General features: G+C 35.4%; 1 protein-coding gene across 8 annotated transcripts in view; it reads right to left on the minus strand.

Annotated features, from left to right (window-relative positions):
• The window catches only part of CACNA2D1 (calcium voltage-gated channel auxiliary subunit alpha2delta 1), a 376,639-nt gene that overhangs the window by 97,956 nt on the left and 257,388 nt on the right, over positions 1-21,295 (minus strand). For all 8 annotated transcript variants that reach the window (XM_064656439.1, XM_064656438.1, XM_064656437.1 and 5 more), the window contains exons 7-10: positions 20,146-20,277; positions 8,018-8,087; positions 7,131-7,181; positions 5,969-6,068 (exon numbers count right to left, since the gene is read on the minus strand). In XM_064656439.1, coding sequence (XP_064512509.1) covers positions 5,969-6,068; positions 7,131-7,181; positions 8,018-8,087; positions 20,146-20,277 — 353 coding nt within the window. The remainder of the gene's footprint in view (positions 1-5,968; positions 6,069-7,130; positions 7,182-8,017; positions 8,088-20,145; positions 20,278-21,295) is intronic.

Below are 21,295 nucleotides of genomic sequence, written 5' to 3' on the forward strand. Positions count from 1 at the left end.
CTTGGTCCTGAACAGGGAAGATGCAATACAATGACCTTCCATTAAGGAACGCTAATGATTTTCCATTAAGGAACATTCCTACGAAGATGTGCTTCTCTGCAGCTATCATTGTTTCCCCTTTTCTTGAAAATGAGCCATTCAATTTAAGAGAAACTGCAAGGTCAATTAGATGGATTGCTGTTTAGAGAATCAGGAAGCTCGACAGAGCTCTAAAGTTGTCTTTATGTTGCTTTTCATTGGCTATGAAAAAAACCCAAACCACATCTCCTGCAAAAAAGGAGTAATATATATTTGTTTACTGCCTCACACATCTATAATGCTGAGGAGACTGTATATTTAATTGGAGCTACTGTGATTTTTTATCTGAAATGCTCTCACTAAGAGAAATGCTTATGCAGACATGCTTATTGCAGTGGGAACCTGATTATCTATTTTTTATTTGTCAAATAAAAGATGGTAGGCATCTTCATATTTTCTTCTCAATATCGGCCATTAATGAAAACGAGAAAGTAAGGAAAAAAGTACATTGGCAATCCCCTTCATACTGGAGACATTTTCATCTCCTCTGCATCCACCAATAGAACTACTTCAGTGCCACTTATACCATAATCATGTTTAATTTCTCCCTCAAGCAATGATGTTATTTGGAAAAACAAAACACCACTGATTTTTTCTGAGTCAAAATTCAAAAACGCAGGGAAAAACCTGTCATACTGTTTAAGTATGCAATTTAATTTCAGATTCATTAAAAACATTACATTGAATTAATAAAGGAATTAATTGAATTAAGTAAAGGAAAATTGAATTAATTGAATTAATAAAGGAAACCAACTTTATTTTTCAGTAAAATCCTGGAAGTTTTTGGCAATTAAACAAAAGTCAATTCACACAAAGCTAAAATTTCTATCAAAGATAACATAGGCATGACAGGCTACCTGGCTGCAAAATCTAGCATCCTCCTCCCTTTACTAGGACTTCAGGCTGAAGTTTCCGCCCATCGCATGCTTGTTAATTTTTTTAAACAACCTTAATAAAGTAGGTCCCATAAGGAAGGAATATTTCCCTGTATTTAAGAGAATACAGGAGCAATATGAATTGCAGAATACATGATGGAACATGTAGCAGAAAGGGAAAGGAGCCCTTTGACAAACTGAGAGCCCCTTACAGAACTTCCCCCCTTCATTATCATATTTAAATGTTTAAATTAGGAAGGTATATATATTGTACCAACTTGGGAGTAAGGTAGACAAAGTAAACAGTTTTGCAACCATTGAGCTGTAGAATTACATGAAAAACTGCTATTAAAAATCAGTGGAAAAAGGGATGTATCTTCCACAGATTGCTTTTATACCCCAGTATAATTTCATAGGCTGGGTGCATAGCTTTTTCTATCACCTTCCCTCTGAGTTTACTCGATGTGTAGAACTGCACAAGAGCAGGAGATGAGCTTTCAATTTTCCCAGAGTATGATTCTGTTCTATCTTGTATGCTCATGACATTTATTTTCCAGCTCCTAAACAGTAAATACTAGTTTGCGTTTTTACTAAGGCTAAGTGAATTTAAACAGTTCTACAGCTCCTGACCTTTAACACATCTGCTGCTGTAAGGGAGGTTTTTCCTTTGTGTGGTTTTCCATACCTCTACAGATTTGAAATACATTTCTCCCGCACAATACCCACAGTCACAAACAAATTACACTCCCTGTGTCAACATCTGAAACCAAGTCACTAAATCACAACGTGCTGGGACGGAATTGCTGCCCCTATCATCTACCACTCACTGCTATCAAAGCCTATAACTGGATTAGTGGGAAAACAGCTGTATTACTCATACATTTAAGCTCTTTCAAACAGCAGGTTTTCACCCTGCAACAAAGCACAGCACTTCAGATAAGAAACATGCAAATCCCAGAGGAAACCATGACATGTTAACCCCTAGCTATCTTTATGCGACTTAATAGTTCATTCAACCTTTCTTCACTGAAAATAAATGCAAGAACTGCGTTCAATCAGTAGAACTAATGTTTTTAAAACATCTATTTTTGAGCTTTTTTCCCCTAGGATTTCTTCAAATACGAGGCACAATTCATTAAATCATCCTGTCACTTTCAAGAAGTGATTGGCATGAGCTTAAATCCTTGTCTTTCAGTTGTGGGCATGAATCATCATACATATGGGCTTTGTGGGACAACATCTCAGCAGAGGTTAGCAGTAAAACAGCTCTGTAGTTAACTCAAAACCTCATACTAAAGACTCTATGGTTATTAAAGCTAACAAGCCATAAAACAACTGTCATGTTTTAGGCCAAAAGACCCATAAGGGAAAGAAAAATTGTAGATAACTTCCAGTATAGAGCTAGCGTTCACATATCCATCTGCTAATAATGTATTAACTGAACATTTTCACTTAGCTTTTTGGACTTTTTATATAGCCAATCATGTCTAATAGCAGGATTCTTCAAGAGAAAATTTTCTTAAGCAATAACAAGAAGCATATTGAATAAATCTACATTTATTTCACTGAGAAAAAAAATTTGAGTTGATATTTTGGGGTTTGGATTTATTAAGAAAGCACTGGATTTGGACTTTGGACATGCCTTCTCTGTTACAGAATACCCTGTGAATCATGATCATGGACTTATAGAATCATTTAGTTTGGAAAAGACCTCTAAGATTATCTAGTCCAACTGTTATACTAATACTGCCAAGTCCACCACTAAATCATGTCCCTAAGTGCCACATCTGCACATCTTTTAAAAACCTCCAGGATGGTGACTCCACCACTTCTGTGGGTTGGCAACACTTCCAGAGAAGAAATTTTTCCTAATATCCAACCTGAATCTTCCCTGGTACAACTTGAAGGCCGTTCCCTGTGTCCTATTGCTTGTCACTCATGAGCAGAGGCTGCTCTCCACCTGGCTACAACCTTCCTTTCAGGTAGTTGTAGAGAGTGATGTCTCCTTGAGCCTCCTCTTCTCCAGGCTAAACTACCCCAGTTCTCTCAGCAGCTCCTCATGAGACTTTTGCTCCAGACCCTTCACCAGCTCCATTGCTCTTCTCTGGACATGCTCCAGCACCTCAGTGTCCTTCTTGTAGTGAGGTGCAAAAAACTGAACACAGGATTCAAGGTGTGACCTCAGCACTGCTAAGTACCAGGGGACAGCCTCTGCCCTTGTCCTGCTGGCCACACTGTTGCTGATACAGGCAAGGATGTCACTGGCCTTCTTGGCCACGGGCAACTTTTCAGCCACTGTTCAGCCACTGTCAACAAGCACCCCCAGGGCCTTTTCCTCTATGCAGCTTTCCAGCTACTCTTCCCCCAGCCTGTAGCACTGCATGGGGTTATTGACCAAAGTGCACTTGGTCTGGTTGAACCTCCCACGATTGGTCACAGCCCATCAATCCAGCCTGTCCAGATCCCTCTCTGCAGAGTCTTCCTACCTTCAGCAGATCAACACTCCCACATAACCTGGCTGCAAACTTACTGAGGGGGACTCGATCCCCTTGTCCAGATCATTGACAAAGACATTGGACAGGACTGGACCCAACACTGAGCCCTGGGGAACACCACTGCTGACCAGATGATCTTTTGTGTAAACCCATATCTCTAGATGATCATCAGACCATTTGGAAAAATAAAAAGATATTATTTTAAAATTAAACAAGAATTAATGAACCATCTGCCATTTAACACAGCACCTAAACCTAATAAATTATCAAGCTTTTTGACAAAGGTATAAAAGAAAGAATAAATGGGAAAAAACTAAGCAATAAAATGTTGAATTTAGTATTTGAATAAAAAGATCTCAGACCTTCTAAATAAAAGCCATGTATGAAATTTTCAAAGATCTGACTGAATGATCAGAATAATGATTGTTCTAGTGCCCTGTTGTACTTCAGGTGTAAAGATACTTAAATCAAACAGAAAAATAAAGCAATATACATACAGAGAGTACAGCAACTAATACCAACTTTGCAGTGGATTAATTCCTCATAGAAGCTAGGCCTGTGTACATGCTTTTGTGAATAATCCTAAGAACAAATAATACTGATAATATATCACCTCCTTGAGCAGTGGCACCTCTAATGCTAACTTCGAGGCTTTAGTTGAACGGTGGAAAAACTGAGGAAACCAAAGTAAAAGCTTTTTTAAAAAAAGGAAAAATAAATTTAAAAAAGACCAAACTTCTGCATTCCATTCTCTCACTTGTAGAATGCTTTGTAGCAGTACAACCACTTGTTTCCTATCTATAGCATATGATTTCCTGTCTGTTAGACAAATAAAATATGCTCGTGTCATATCACAGTGTCCACCACAATTCCACTCGTAAATCATCTGAATACATGAAAATATTATACAAAAAGAATTACAATACTGAAAGTATCTAATATAGACTTTTAAATTATAAGTGCACAATACCAAATAGCACTTTATAAATAAGAATTTAGAGATTCTATGTTCTACTATGTACATTTCTGTGAGTGTTGCCCTCCTCTAATGATGAACACAGTCCGACCAAAATGTACTCTTCCGTTCTGCAGTCAAATATTTGCTGTGAGCCTCTAAAGTTCATTCAAATAAAAAAAAGATCCTTATATATTTTAAGTTACAAATCAGTGGGAAAATGTACTGTAGAAAATATTCAAGGATTTCCAGTTCTTTTTTGACACAAATCCCAACCTTGGGACCTCACCAGAATAACACTGAACCTTAGCTAATAAAATACCCAGAGCCTAAGAAAGGCTTAGTTTTAAGATACACTATTTCTGGTCATCTGGGAGAAAGTGTAAGGAGAGGGTTTGGAAAACTGTATAAATCAAGAGGTAGTAGGGGTCCAGATTTTCCAGCAGTGAAAGGGGGCACAGCTCCACTGAACATAGTAATTAATTTCCATCACTTTAGGATTACAAGCTTTTTGTTTTTTAAATCACTGAACCAAACAACGAGGTTTTAGCTCCCTAATACCATTATAGAAAAGCTTATTTCCTTTAATAATAATAAAAAAAAACATTTTTCTATCTTTTTTCACTGCGATTTATACTAAAGAAAATGGTCTAATCTACTATTAAAAACTTTAACAAAGGAAATACTATTGACACTAAGGGCTTGTCTGCTAATTGGAGAAAGGTCTGGCCAGACTGACAGCAAACAATGAAGCAATAAGCGGTTTTAAAAAAGACTTCTTTTAGTTATATTTCAGGTCTTTCTCCCTCAGGCTGACTACAACACAACTGCAGAAGTTGAAAATTATCTCCAAAATCATTCCAGTTACTCATCATTCAGGCTGTCTCTTGTCATTATGAGTATGTCAACATTCCTATCCTAAATCCTTAGAATCAAAGCTCTACAGTTGAACAGCTTAATAAAAAATAAAAAAAGCCTTGCCTGAGGCTAGGACATGACATCCAAGGTATCAGCCTGCAAACTGAAAGTTGCCCATACCCTCTATTTTATTATTTATTATGGGAAAAAATTGCTTTGCTACCCATCAAGTTGCTAACTGTAGAACTTCTCAGCAACACCTCTTTGGCAAGTCAGATACATGGCTGTACATATTCTCTCATCATGTTCATCATACATGTTCTCTCATCATGCATCAATCAACATGAGCAACCTGAATATCTGCTGTGTGGAAAACTTGGAAATCATCAATTATTTCAAGAGAATTTGAATATACCAATCTAATGAAAGATGTGTTATAGAGACCACAGTACTATACTGGAAAGGAGAATTTGGCTTTGCAGAGGTTTATTTAAATGACTTTTGCCCTTCACTGAAAAGTATATATAATAACAATTCCAGGACATCCATTTTACTTTACAGGAAAAAAAAATCCAAATGCGATGTTTTGCAATATATTTTAAGTCTCTCTGCAGCTTAACATTCAAGTGTCTCACATCCAGGATTAAAAATAGTTTGCTTATAGCTTTGTTGACAATGCAAATTTTGTAGAAAGAACAGATACTCACTGAAACTACATTCACAAAGTCATCGTCAGACAACGTCTCTAACATCTCAATGACTGAGGTGCGGATCAGCTTCAATGTCAATCCACTGACACTCCCACTCCTAACAAAAATCCACAAGATAATAAAAAAGTTGAATTTAATAAATGTTATGCAAAATGTACAAAGAAAATACAGAACACTCACCAGTACTCTGATCAGCTTTCACACTAAAATTATCAGTTTAGCTCTTGAATGCTCCAACTCACCATTAGTATTATTACACTATTAAAAATTACTAAATTAAGTCCAAAACTGTCATTCAAAGTCCCAGTCCTGTGGCTTAGTTGAAGTTATAATGATACATCATTTCCTCACTTTCTTTTCAAGAAGTCTGAGAAAGTTTACCAATGCCTTATCTAAATATTTTATACTCCCACACACAGATTTACAGCCTTAGATTTTAGATGTGCAAATGACAGCTTGTTTGATACAAGGCAAAATCTAAGCTGAAGTGAAGAAATAACAAGTGTTGATAAAACTCACTGCTGATATGAAAGCACTTCACCACATCTGAAAGCATTAAATGCAAATTCTCTGACTGAGAAGCTTTGCAGAATAAAGCAGTCTGAGACATCAGGTTCAGTGCTTCCTTCAGTCCCTCAACATTAGCTACACCAAGGAAGCCTCATCAGTGTAAAGACAGAGCTTTCATTAATTTGTTTGCTCACTTTCTAGTAATGTTCTACAGTAACCAAATGTATGGTAAAACATGCAAAGTCTGCACATGTTCTCATCTTTCAGGTTTACAAAATCACAGTTGCATCTACTGTAATGCTTCTAGCAATTTGGTTTTAGGTTTGTGTCCTACAACAAATCTTGGTGTGCACATGAGAAGTATTCACTTGATTATTTCTCTAATTAGTAAGTTGAAAGCAGAATAATATTGAAGAGATTAGAAAAAACAGCTACCTTGTCCCCAGCTACCCAAAGCAACTCTCAGGTTTGGTTTGGGCTTTTGGAAATATTTTTTACTGTGTATTTATTTTGCTCATACCAAGAGTTTTGAACTTTGCATATAAGGACCTCTTAACCCCCTCTCTATTTTTCAGCACACAGAGATTTGTTCAACACATGTAGGTACTTTTATCCCTCTAATGTCAATATTCAGACATTAAACACTTACGCATCAACTAAAATAAGCATGTCTTTGGGAGATGCAGCTCCTTGGATATACCTGAAATAAATAAATGACATAATTGAGACAAATTTGAAAACACATTTTTTGTGAGTGATGGAAGACACTGTGATCTCTAAACTCAAACTGGCTGAACCAACAAAATCCTGCTGTTGTATCTAGTACAAAAAACATGTGCTGTTGTTTTCTCTCTTGCTGTGTCTTCTAAGTAAATCAAAGTCTAAACCACATTGGGGAAATCTGGAAGTAGAATACACTGATCAAAATTCACTGTTTTCAGATGTTCAAAAATGAAAAAAATGAATGCTATTTCAGAGCTAAAGATCTTGATGACACATGAATTATTACTCAGCCCAGCTTAGGGACAAATATTCAGTCCTCTGAAAAAAATATATCCAACTACATCCAAGTATCAATATTCTTCATGTCTCGAGAGGCTTATAGAAAAAAATCGCGAGAAGTAATCCCACTGCTCTCCTGTCTTTTAGTAATCTAGTGATTTTATTGCTGGTCTAAACCACTGAGACATTTTTTAAACACTTGCAAAAGTCTGGAAAATGGTTCAGTCTAATACTCTGAATTATATTTTATTTTGGCACAAAATAAGAAGTTTTTAATTGCCTTATAATTTTATTTGATAGTTATGAAAAGGTCCACGCAATGCAACAGTATGACACACTACAGTGGATATTGTACAACAAGGAATATGATTTGAAAATTGTTTATTCAGAAGAATTAACTAATTTTAAAAAGAAAATAACAATACCTAAAAGTAGGGACTATGATATATAAATAAACAGAAAAAATGTTTTTACAGTAATATCTAGAAAGTAAGTGATGTATATATGTACCAAACCTTTAAAAAGAAGGCTTACCATGGTCTTCTGCGTACATCATACAGATCTATTTTGTTAGGAGTTCGGCTTTTATCTACCCATGGGGAAGCTAAAAAGAAAAAAAAAATAATGTATGGAATAAATAAAAAACTTCATCTCAAGTATTTGAATTACAACAATATAATGAATCAACATCACAGACTTTGCACTACATACATATCAACATTTGGTATTGATAAAAAAAATCTGTGTAATGTTGTTGAAATATCTATATATCTTTATATATGATCATATAATATAATGCAATAAAACTGTATATATAAAGACCTTCAAGGGCCAAGTGTGCTGAAGAAACAGCTACTGACAATAATTGACCACTGATTTCAATGGAACCAGAAATTCAACTGAAGTACTTCAGAATATGAAATAATTTTTAAAAGAAATATTTGATTAAAAAAACTTATACGTTAATTATTATTGCTTACAGTAATGCTGTACCAAGCTAAAGTTCATTTATATACCTAAAACATTGTACACTGATTCAAGAGGTTTACCTAAAAAAGAAAATTAAAAGAGTAACATGAAAGTATCATATTTTCTGAAAGCAAAATAAGACGTACATGCTTGTGTCTCTGTAAAGAAAATGCTAAGACTGATAACCTTTTGCGGGTGTTTAATCTAGACTTCACCATGATTTTCAGCAAGGGCAGGAATTTTTTCCTCACTGAAAAAACAAAATGAGCCTTTCAAAACCACTTGACAGCTTAATGAATGCAAATAAAAATGTGCAAAGTTACAGGGAATGAGATAATGTTCTGCAATTTGTTCTCTCACTGTATGTCAATGGCCTTAGGAAAGCTATTTCCTGACAACAATAATTTTTCTATCTAAGAAATAAAGAAAGATATAAGCAGATCCAGGATTCTTCCCAAAAAAGCATTTATCAAAGACAAAATGGAAGAATTATGTTATCTTTACCCGTGAATATAAAAGAAGCCACCAGCTTTGAGTAGCTGCCTATTTTTGATATTATGAAGTGAACCCTTTTCTAAGTCACCAAACCCTGAGTTGGCTCATCACCTACCAGAACATTTAAGTCAAGTGTAACCCACAGGACATTTATCAGTACACATTTAACAGCTGTAGAAAACACTGTGTATGGCTGCACACCAGGAGAACCTCAAAGTCTACACCAGTATTGTCTGTGATCCCAGACTAGACCACCTGGCAGGTCCTTTGGGACCTGACAGCAGAAGAGTATTTGAAATTTCCAAAAATTAGAAAATTGAATTTTTAAGGCTGATTTATGTTAAAATTCTAACTTAAGTAACATTACTTAGGTATGCACAGGTTAAATACACCAGTATTTATGAGCCCACATGGTAAGCACATATTCGATGACAAATTTTTTGTGTCTGTCCAGGCTATCCTATCCATAGTAATTCCATCTGAAAACACATCCTTCAACAACATTTCCTGAGACTTGCAAAATCTGCATGCAATGTACTCCTTTCAGCTTGTATTATGATTGGTTTAAGCAAAATACCAAATACAAATCAAGATACTGACCAACAGTGTATTTGGCTATATCTTTGCCAAAACTTCCAGTCTTTCCAGTGACACCCAATAAAAGGCTATGCCATGCCAAATCTGTCCCTTTGAATAGACATGTATCTTGGACAGTCTTCGTAAACAGAGAATTATCTGAATGTATGATCTGGATTTATTTCAAAACAACATATAAAATGCAATTTACACTGGCAATGTCACTTTTTTCACATGAAAGGTAAGTCCAGCTCCTTAAGTGCATTCTCCAAAGCAAATGGATGGTGGTTCACAGAGAATTTCAATGCAGGAGTGGAAGAATGGTCCTTCTAACACTATCATCATATTCTACTGTGACAGTAGATACTTGCATAGTTAACCATTTTAAGTTGAATCAATGTTCTAAAGACACACAAAGTAAGACTGTCCCTGTAGCCAATATAAATTATCTACTGAAAACCATCATTAGCTAAAACCATCATTAGCTAAAACCATCATTTACCTAAAATTTATCTGATATCATAACCTCAAGAAGATGATAGTGTAACTTCACATACTATTTTAAACTAAGTAAACTCTCTAAGTGCTAAACTAAAATTTAAAGAAATATAGGTTAAGACTACCTTTTACCTGTGTAAAAGAAGACTATGAGAAATAATTCAGCTTCTTTTTTCTACAAAATTTGAGACCTATAAACACATGCTAATGTTATAGCACCTGATATCACTTCCTCGAAGTCAATGCCAGTTGTCTAGTCAGAAAGCACTTCAGAACTGGGGCTTTTAGATCACTGTATGGCAAATCTTTCAGAAACATGAAGAGCTAAAATTAACACCAACTAATACATCAAATAATAAAATTTGAAGTGCCTGAAACTTTCCCTAGTATTTCCAAAATCACCAAAAGTCTTTGTATAACAAAAGTTGATTTTTTTTTTTTTTTTTAAACTGTAATGCACACCACAACAACACTTTTAAAAATTACTTCTTTTCTTTCTTTCCCCTCTAAATATGGAGAAGATTCTCAAAACTTCTGGCCGAAACAGAGTAAAATGAAGGATATGAAGACAAATGTTTCCAAATTGTTCTTCAGTGGAATTCCTTCTGTTAAGACTTGAACTGCTAAGCCTTGCACTTAGTTCCACCATAGCTTTTCAGTAACATTCTGAACTGCAACAAGGTCTGAACGGTCCCCTTCTGGCTACATCTACATTAGTAGGATAAAAAGCACAACAGAAGGGAACACATTCACCAGAACCAGGCCAAGAACTATTGGAACAGGACAACACTCCAATTATACACAAAATAAACTGTGAATAAACCACTCATCACACTACTTGCAGCCTATTTAATCCTTTTGGAGATAACTTTCAATGGTAACACAGTTTTTCTTTTTGAGATGTAGACACAGTGCTGAACACAACAGCTAAATTCTACTTCTCTTTCAGTACAAACACCAGAGTTTCCATGACTGAAAAATTTATGATCAGATATTAATGGGTGGTGGATTACACACTTATTAAGACACATAAAGTTTAATGAGAAAACTGTTTCTATTGATATTTATGATGGTTTCTACAACAGTTTGCATAATCTAATAGAAAGTCTCTGCATGGCTAAACATAAATAAGGACTCAGGCCTTAGTACCTAAAATTTCATTCACACCAAAGAAGTGCTTAATTACCTTTTCAACTTCAAGAATTAACATGACTAAATTACTCATTCATCCTATACTCTCTCTGGAATAGCACTTTTAATTTTAGATGGCTTTGAATGGTCTCAAATCTATTCACTGGTTTTGGTAACATTTTGAGTATTTATGGATATTAGTGAAATGATTATTAAGAGAAAACTGAAATTCCCTTATGATATTTGATCTCCACTGATCAAATTTAATGTATCCTGATTAATTATTTAATTTTTTTGGGGGGGTCAAAGGTGATAAATACTTTCTATGCAAAACCAAATATACATCTATAATTATACAGAAATAATGAGAAGGGATGGAGACCACTGAAAGAAAAATGTGTTGCCTTATATATAGAATATACTATAAAGACATTTGGGGAAACTGGCTTACATCTTACTGACAAAAGCCATTACATGGCCTAAGATGAAGGCAAAATTAAATACACAAAAAATACGATTAAAATTTTTTGCTAAAAAACTAAAATTGCAGATCAAGGATTTGGAGAGTTATAGTTTTATTTACATAACTTATTTTTTAACAATTTTTTATCAGATGCCTTGGAACCCAGCTCACTAACATCTTCAAGAAATCTGCCTCCGTGTTTCATTATTGCATGTGACTATCTTTGAACTATATCAACACTGCATGGTTCTCTGGTGCATACATCAGGCTTTAGTCATGTTCCTCTTTGATGATTTTGTTGTTTGGCGTGTGGATAGATTTGATACTTTATAAATTATTCATTGGATTTGCTATCCTTCCCACCTCTGTTGTTTGCGTTATGGAGATACAGGACTGGCTATATTTCAAGCAAGAGGAAGGTATGCTTTCCTTTCACTCTATATGTGCTTTACTTCTGCACATATAGAGTGAAAATCCTCAGTTTTGTTGATTACAAGCAGAACCAATTCGTGCAGTACAGAGACTGCCACAGGATAAAGCCTAAATGAAAGTATTTGTTAGGAAAGGTTGTTGGCTACAACCTCCCATTCTGAATGCATGACATGATTCCAGAGGCACAGGTGAGCGTCATAAGGGAAACTTTCCTGAAAAGTCCTGCCCTGCTCTACTGATTAGGTATGTCTGTGTGAGGAACTGATAGGCAGAGATGAATTATTAACAGCTTTACATCCCTTTGCATTATTAATACACTTGGGAAAAGAGGCTAAAGCTGATAGTAAGACAGGCAACAAATGCCAATTATAAAATCCCAGACAGCATCATCTTATTTTGACTCAAGCCACATTACCTTTCCATCTCAGAGGGTTACTTGGTAGTTAACCTCAATATAGCATTTACCAGGTGTGACATTCCACCAGGTTAGACAAATAAATATTTGTTAAAGTTGAATTTTACCTTGCTATCTCCCAAATAAACATTTATGTGGATAATCAAAACAATCAAACCCATAGACTATTCAATTTACTGAGCCAGATTCAGTAAAATTTTCCTCAGGTTGAGCAAAGATACAAGCTATAACATATACTTTGCCGCTAGTTTAATTTCTTATTTCATCTTTTAGTGAACTTCTGTGAAAAAACCTGCATCCAGATATGTGATAGCCCAGACTATTTGAGAAATGTGATATTCCTCAGCTTATTACTCAGAAAAAAGTCAATTTAATTTCAGGGTAGCAGCAGCACCTTTATAGAATTCCTTAGCTATTTTTCAGTAAAAGGTGAAAAGTGGCAAGACATAGTAATTAAAAATAAGAAGCAGTCACAGCTTTAAGAGCCCCTTACATTAATCACCATGAAGTGTTTTCAACTTCTAAGCTTAGTACTCAGGATATTTCCATCATAATGATGCCTTGGATTAATAACTGGTTACTACCATCCCCCTGAAGTCAGAGACTGTTCCTGACCAACTCTGCACTACCACACCAGATGTTCAGTCAAAACTGAATGCAGCCACTTCTTCATGATTTTACTCCAATAATTGACTGAAATTGCCAAGATTTCAAGGTACGTTCAGGTAAAATCTATGCAATGTCCTCTTTGCTTTTCTGTATAGTGATGAAGCTATGAAAGTTAAGGATAATAATCTGAAAGATTTTTCAGAATGTATTAACTATATGGTGTTGGGTAATTATGTTATGGGCAATACTACATTCAGTTTTATCCCAAATCAGTTCAGCAAAGATTTTATATGGGAGTGGTCCATACACAAACAAATCTATTAATATTCGCTCCCAGTATAACAAAAAAACCAAAAGCAATTGGAAGGTGCAACTCATACTGCAATCTGCAACTTAAAATTAACCACTCAAATTGCTCTGTGTTATCTTAGTTCAGAAGCAAGTGTTTCTCCTTCTGCATGTATAAACTGAATTTCATCCTAAATGTGTTGCTCACATTAGTTTCACCTGGACTAGCTACCACGTCCCCAAAGAGGGTGGAAGTATCAGAGCTTGAGGAGAAGGAGGACAGAAGTAACAGGGTGTTTTGTTGGGTTTGTTGTTGTTTTCTTTTTTTCTCCCATAAAACAAATTCTGGAGATTTCAAACTGTATCATAAAGACACAGAGATGGCATGAATTTTAGCACAAAGACACGGTGACCTGCTGATGCAACTTTTTAAACTCACTAGAAATAGTTCATTATCCTGTAACTGGGTAGATCTGCTTTCATAATTGCAACGTTCAGCACATCAATTTTGAAAAATGAGCCACAATTGAACTTACATTGTAAGACTTTTCATATCATGAAACGAGGTTGTAGTGAGGTGGGTGTCAATCTCTTCTCCCAGGTAACAAGTGACAGGACGAAAGGAAATGGCCTGAAGTTGCCCCAGGGAGGTTTAGATTGGATGTTATGAAAAATTTCTTCACAAAAATGGTTGTGAAGCATAGGAACAGGCAGCCCAGGGAAGTGGTAGAGTCACTGTCCCTGGAGGTTCAAAAAACACATGGATGTGGCATTTGAGGACATGGTTTAGTAGTAAATATGGTGGTGGTGCTGGGTTGATGGTTAGTCTTCATGATCTTAAAGGTCTTTTCCAACCTAACAATGCTATGTTCTATAAGCATGATTAGATTCAAATCATGTCAGCTCATGTCCTTCTCTCTCAGATTTCAAGGGATAAAAAGAAAAGGGAAGTCAACAACACTCAGAGAGGTTTATTTCTATAAAAAAGGTAGAAGTATCTAATTCACACACTAATTGCACTAATTGATAATTTATAAGCTGCATTACTAGGAAAGGTTTGAGCTTTGCTTTGTTTTTCTACTTTAAAGACTCCTTTAAATGTTGAGCTGTTAACAGGAACTAACAGCTATAAAATACAAAACCTTTTGAAAAAAAAAGTGAAGTTCTCAGTTTTTTCAAGGCTTTTGATTCATTTTGTATGGATTTTTTAGGCTTTCTAGTCTCTTAGTATTTGCTTCAGTAATTACTTTCTCTGGAGAGTTCAATATCATGGCCAAAACACTATTGCTTGCCATTAATTGTTAACACAAGAGCAGCTGTGCACAGCAAGCCCTTCATTTGGAGAGATACCATTTTATTTTATTAGAAATTGATTTTTGAAGCTCTTCTATTATTAATTTGTCTAAGCAAGGAATGCACTAGTAGCTGAGTGAGACCTGCTTCTCTAATATCTGGGAACAGGTTAAGATTTGATTTTTTTTTTTTTAATGAAGGATAAGAGATCATACTAGCTCTTCTCTATCCATTTTTCAATACAAGAGTTTGAAGACTTTAGGGACAAAATTATTTTTCTGAATAATCAGCACTGAAAAGTTGTTTTCTTTATCTGTGAATTTTTCCATTTAACACCTTGTAAGCTCTAATTACAAAGAAATATCCCAGTAAAATACTGGCATAAGCAATACAAAGAGATTTTTCTCTAATTAATTAAAATGCCCATCATATTATATGTACTTATTACATAAATAAAAGAAGGCTAAATACAAGGCAACTCTACGGTAAAAAAAGGGAAAGAATACAACAGTTCTTTACACCATACTCTTCAGTACCTACATTAGAAACATCCAGAGAAGATTACCAGACCCATTGATATTGAAACAATGAATTTAAGGATGAGTTAATGAACGTAAAAGCACACTGAATCTTAAAATATTGTTGCTATGCATATTCCTGGCTTGAATACCTAACCTTCAGAGGATCACTGAAGGAGCTATTTTATCTCTTTATATCTGTTTCTTTTATCTGCAAAATAGGGACAGTGAAGTTTTTTATGAGTTTTGAAACCAGAAGTGTTTTGAAGATGAAAATTTAGGCATGTGTTATATGCCATGCAGCATATACATGCTATGCAGTATAGCACAAAATAATCTAGGGGTCTCTGAGAACATAAAGTGTCCTGGAACAGGACTGGAGAACTTTGAAGTACAGAAGAAACAAAACCCCATTGCTATTCACTAGGAAAGGCTGCCAGCATGTGTAGTCCCTTCAGTCACGCTGTGGGGCTGTCTAAAGGATTCTAATAAAACAAACAACAACAAACAAACCAAAAGAGAGTGTGCATCTGGTAAAAGGCACATAAATCCAAAGTGGATTTTAAATGATTATCAAGGATGATCTTGCAGTGATACCCACCAGTCCCCTCAATACTCATGGGTCCATGCCATCAGGTCAGAAGAACTTCTGCAGAACCACAGAAAGTGCTGAGTTGGAAGGGATCCACAAGGACTATTGAGTCCTGCACAGGACACTCCAAGAATCACACCATGTGCCTGAGAGCATTGTCCAAATCCTTCTTCAACTCAGATAGGCTTGGTCCTTTGACTACTTCCTCGAGGAGCCTATTCCAGTGCTCAACCACACTCTGGGTGAAAAACCTTTTCCTAATATCTCACCTAAACCTCCCCTGACTCAATTTTATGCCATTTCCTCAAGTCCTGTCGCTGGTCACAAGAGTGAAGCAAGTTATGATTGCCCCAGACTTGTGATTAGTGAGGGCTGGTCTTACAAGTAAGGACTGAGGTAAAGAAGATAATGAGTACCTCAGCCTTTTCCATACTTTTTGTCAACAAGTCGCCAGCCCCGCCATGGAGCAGCAGGCCCACATTCTGCAGCAAGTCCATATTTTCCTTAGTCCTTTTGTTGCTGATGTTTCTGTAGAAGCTCTTCCTGTTGTAATTCATATCTCTCACCAGATTCAACCTCTAAGTGGGCTTTGGCTTTTCTAACCATGTTTCTACATCCTTGGACAGTGTTTCTATATTCCCTCCAGGTCATCTGTCCTTCCTCTTTTATACTTCCCTTTTAAACTAAGGATTTTATCAGTATCTTTATCACATAAAGATAGAGATTCCTGTCTTGATTCTGATACTACTCCATAAATGTATGTAAAAAGGACAATGCATTCTTAAAATGCTGAAACCATCTCTTGAATGAAACACCAATTTGTGATATATAACTTTAAACATAAGAATGAGCATGTGTTACATCCTTCTTAAAAGTTCCATTCACTTTTTAAGCTTATTCTCTTGAGTTCATTTATTAAAGTTCTGTTTACTTACTCTTGAGGTGCTCAGAGCTCATAGAATATATAACAGAAATCTCAAAATTGCTCTTGGTGTCTTCATATCAAAATGGATGGTTGCCAGTACAGTAACAGAGCTTAGCACTTCTCTTCACAAATACGCTGCCATTGAAACTAATGAAAATGTTGATACTAAGTAACCTAATATTTAAAAATATTTTAGGTAAGACACGCTTTCATAAATAACTTAAGGAAGAAAAAGTGCAGTATGAGTAAACTTATACTGACTCCTAAAATCAAGCTGATTAAAACACTACCCAGAAGTGGTGACAAAAAAAGTTTGAGGCCCATGGAGGAATCTTAAATCTTTGGCTCTTCTCTGTCATGTGTGTCTTGATGTTCGATAATGAGAGCTGAACTGATTAAAATCTAGGGAAAAATAGTTAATAAATAAAATGAAGTGATGCATTAACCTACAAAGAGACAGTTGACCTTGATGCAGTCTCTAAAGTTTCCATTGGGGCATCTTGTAAGTAAAACTTGCCTGGCACTGGTTCTGCCATCACTGCAAATATGAACATATATGTGTATTAATGTGTATATTTCTAATACTTTGTATGTGCGTCAATATATCTTCCTACATCTGTTTCGCCTGCCTAGATTAAATACTTTCTTCATCTTGAAAACAGAACAAAGGCAACATCACTTAGAATGAGTTTTTTTACTCAGTAAGAAATGACATTTTGCATACAGAACATTTGATGGACTAATTGTATCATTAAAGGAAGCCAATATTTTGGTACCATTACTTCCTCTACCCGATGCTGTTAGCTATTTTAGTAAAATAGTTTCCTATTCTTATTTCATTGCATCTAATTACTATTGTATTTAAGCCTAATACCATTTATTATAGTGTATAAATAACAAGGTCTGAGGAAAGAAACTGCCAGAATTGTCAGCCTAGGTGATAGTCAGAAGGAAGTTGTCTTGTCCTCTTGATAGAGACAAGGAAACTCAAATTTACTAAAGAGACAGATAAAGCACAGCTGAAAAATCATATGTAATCATGTATGTGATGCTAGAGGAGTGTACAACAGTACAAAAATAGAATATAGACAGGAAGCAATGAGATATATAAAATACAAACAAGCTATGATATGTCACACATTCTTTCCACCCATGGGGTTGCTCACAGAAAGATCCCTTCATGCTGCTGGTTACTATGGGGACAAGGACAGCCCAGGAGCCTCCTTAGGACAGACATCTAGCCCATGACTCAAGGCAGTGGGATATTACCAAACATTAGTCCACAAAAACTGTGAGCTTAGAGGTATCAAAAAACTTTTTTTTTTTTTTTTTTAATAAAGGAGGTAGGACAGGATGGATATGTTTCAGATAATAATGAGCAGACTAATCTATGCATTTTAATTTTGGCTTTTGATATTTCCAAATTATTTTACAAATATCATCACTATGGAAAAATTCATCACTTTGAAGAAGGCTTACCATGGGTCAATATAATAAAGCAATGTTTTACAATTTATAATATCATTTAGTATTATGAAAATGTGAAAAGTATTTAGTATTTTAGTATATGAAACTTGAATTAATTTCCAGAACATTTCTCTGTGTCAACAAAGTGCAAAAAAAAAGCTTACAAAAAGAGAAACATAGACAACATTGCATAAAGACCTACTCCAAAAATCTAACACAGAGGGTTGACCCTGAAATTAGCTCAGTTGGTTAGAGCATGGTGTTAACAACACCAGGGTTGTGGGTTCAATCCCCACACTGACCATTCGCATAAGAGTTGGACTCGATGATACTTGTGGGTACTTCCAACTCAGAATATTCACTGTATCAAAGTTCAAGCAACAAATGGAAGAAATTGGGAAGTAGCTGCACAAAACAACATACATATAAACTAAGGAGTATCAGAATGATCTACGCTTGTCTGTGTGTGTAGAACTTAAGTGGGAAATTACCCAGAAATTTATGAAGTCATATTCTGACAGGACTGGACTGCTAAAAAAGACTTAAATAACTAGCTGTGGAATAAGCAGGATGTGTAAAGATCTGAGTTTTACACAAAATTTAGGTGGAATATCTACAAGCAACATATTCATCCACAAAACAGGGAAAACAAGCTTCTCCCATTTTATAGAGGTTCTCTAAGGAAGAATACATAGAGATTCTGAGGCTCCTGTGTTGTGTTGTTGAACTGGAGTAGACAGGTTAGCTAGACATAAGAATATATTTTTCAATCTATGAGATAATCTTACACTTGAAAATTAATTTCCTAGAGATTGGCACAGAGATGCATTTAAGAAACACTTCTTTTTCAACACTTGAAAAACATCACATAGCAAGCAGTGACAAATGCTGACCCCAAATACAGCACTAAGAGATCTGAAAAGCATTGAAACAGAACACTTGGAAAACAAAAGAAATATGAAAATAGCATTTTCAATATTATTTTTTCTGCAACAAAATCTCACTGTATTTATTTCATGATCATCCAGCATGACAAAACAAACAGGATTCAAGTGCTATGAAATATTGTTCATGTAAAATAGCCTGAGGCAGTCTCTCTGCCTGTGCTAGCAGTTGTGCTAATGATACAGTAACAGCTTTAGAATAATCCCCTTCACCTTCAGAAACACAAACAATCTTGTATAAACAGAAGAGAAAGGATCTCAAAATTCTTCCCTAGGCAGTTGTAGGCATGAGTCAAGATGCTGCACACAATTGTCTTGCATATAGTGGACTGTCATTGATAACAGCATCACTTAACAAGAACAGCAGCAGCAGAGGCCTTGCCATAAAACATACATAGGCTAAGTCTTTCCATTAGTTATCACCCAACCAAAATCAAATTAGGGCTACTGATGATTGAAATTAAGTAAAGTATGCATCTATTTAAATTAATTCATGTGATCCAGTGATGAGATTCTTTGACAGGTGGAACAGATGTTGGTAGAAGTAATCAAGTTGCATTCATTGACCTTAGCTCTGCCACCAAAGATGAACATGTCAGAGATCACGGATTTTGAGGGACATAAACATAAACATAGCACAGTGCATTCGTATTTTCATTACATATGATTATATGCCTAGTCCCCGGGTCTCTATTTTCAAAACTAGAAAGGTGCAAAAATCTCACTGGCAAATATTCAACTGATTATTTACACAACATATGGAAACAATACAAAAATAAAATTTGACTCTTCAGTGTTTCAAAGGACATAATCTTCTCTTCCTCTTACTGAAAAAGAATATAGTTACATATTTCACTCCCAGTTTCTTCCCCCTCACACTAGCTTTATGACAGATTAATTTCAAAGTCCTTAAGTTAATTCTGATATACAGAAACTGCATCTATGTAAGAAAGCAATTCTTAGTTATGTTTTACTGTTTGTAAATAATTTAGAATATTTTGAGGACAATATATGGCATAGGACATTTGTTAAGGTGACTTCAGTTACCTGGGTAATACCTTGCGAGGCCAGTTGCACTGCCAAAAACCTGCCATAATAAAGTGGGGTCTTCTTCTCTGTTCCTCTTGAACACATCATCCAATGCTGCCGTCCAGTTGAGTTCATTTAACACTATGGTTGCTGCCAAAGACAAACATATTTGTTATTAGAAAGTCACTTCCTAACACAAGAAGTAATGACTCCAAAAAGAAAACGACTATTGCAGAAAGCAATTACATTTAACTAACGCAGAAAATAAATTTAAAGAAACACACTTCCTTTCCTTGGGAATTTTCTTTAAATTCCTCATGCTTCTTTCTTCCCATTGCGTTATTTGTATGCAATGACTCTTGAATTATTTGCACAGCCAATATCTTCTACAAATACTTTGTTTCTAAGATGTCACTCTAGTTGCACTTCCCAATCATAGAAAAGATCATTTATAGAAATATGCAAGCATATAAAGTTGATTCTTGCTAATTACAACACACTGCAATAAGAACAACTAGAATGACGTTAACAAAAGTAGGTATATACCTCTCATAAGGGTAACAAAGATGTCCCTTTCCAAATGGATGCTGTAAAGGATTACATGGGAAAAAGACATTGATAAGTTATTTGGATTGTAATACTAAGGTGAGGCTGCATACACAGTAGTGCTCATTATCACATGTTAAGCAGATCTTAATTCATAGGTGTGGGCCCTTACAGTAAGATAACCTTTATGAGTTGGGTCGGTTCCATAATGAACTTGAAGTGCAAGGAAATTCACGTTTCAGCTAAACACTGTGTGGCCAGTTACACAGAAACTTACATTCATAGAGTTGTCCTGTTCCGATGCTTGTTATAATCCATCAAATAGTTTATATAATCTACCAAATATATAGTATATTAATATGTTCTATGACTTTTTAAGAAAGAGATGCATTGGGAAACTTTAAAATTGATGAACACTGCTACAGTAATTGTCCATGGGCTATAGTCAGAAATTTTATTGTGATACAAAACATCTTACGATATGAAAAATCATGTTTTTCAACTCATTTAATCAGTTGAGGATATTTAATTTCCTTCCCAAAAAATCATAATAATTTTAGGCAATAGCAAATATACAGCTAAGTATGAAAAGCAAAGGCTTTTTGTTGGTTTAGTCACTAAC

The sequence above is a fragment of the Pseudopipra pipra genome, chromosome 5 (assembly GCF_036250125.1).
Source record: "Pseudopipra pipra isolate bDixPip1 chromosome 5, bDixPip1.hap1, whole genome shotgun sequence".
NCBI lineage: Eukaryota > Metazoa > Chordata > Aves > Passeriformes > Pipridae > Pseudopipra > Pseudopipra pipra.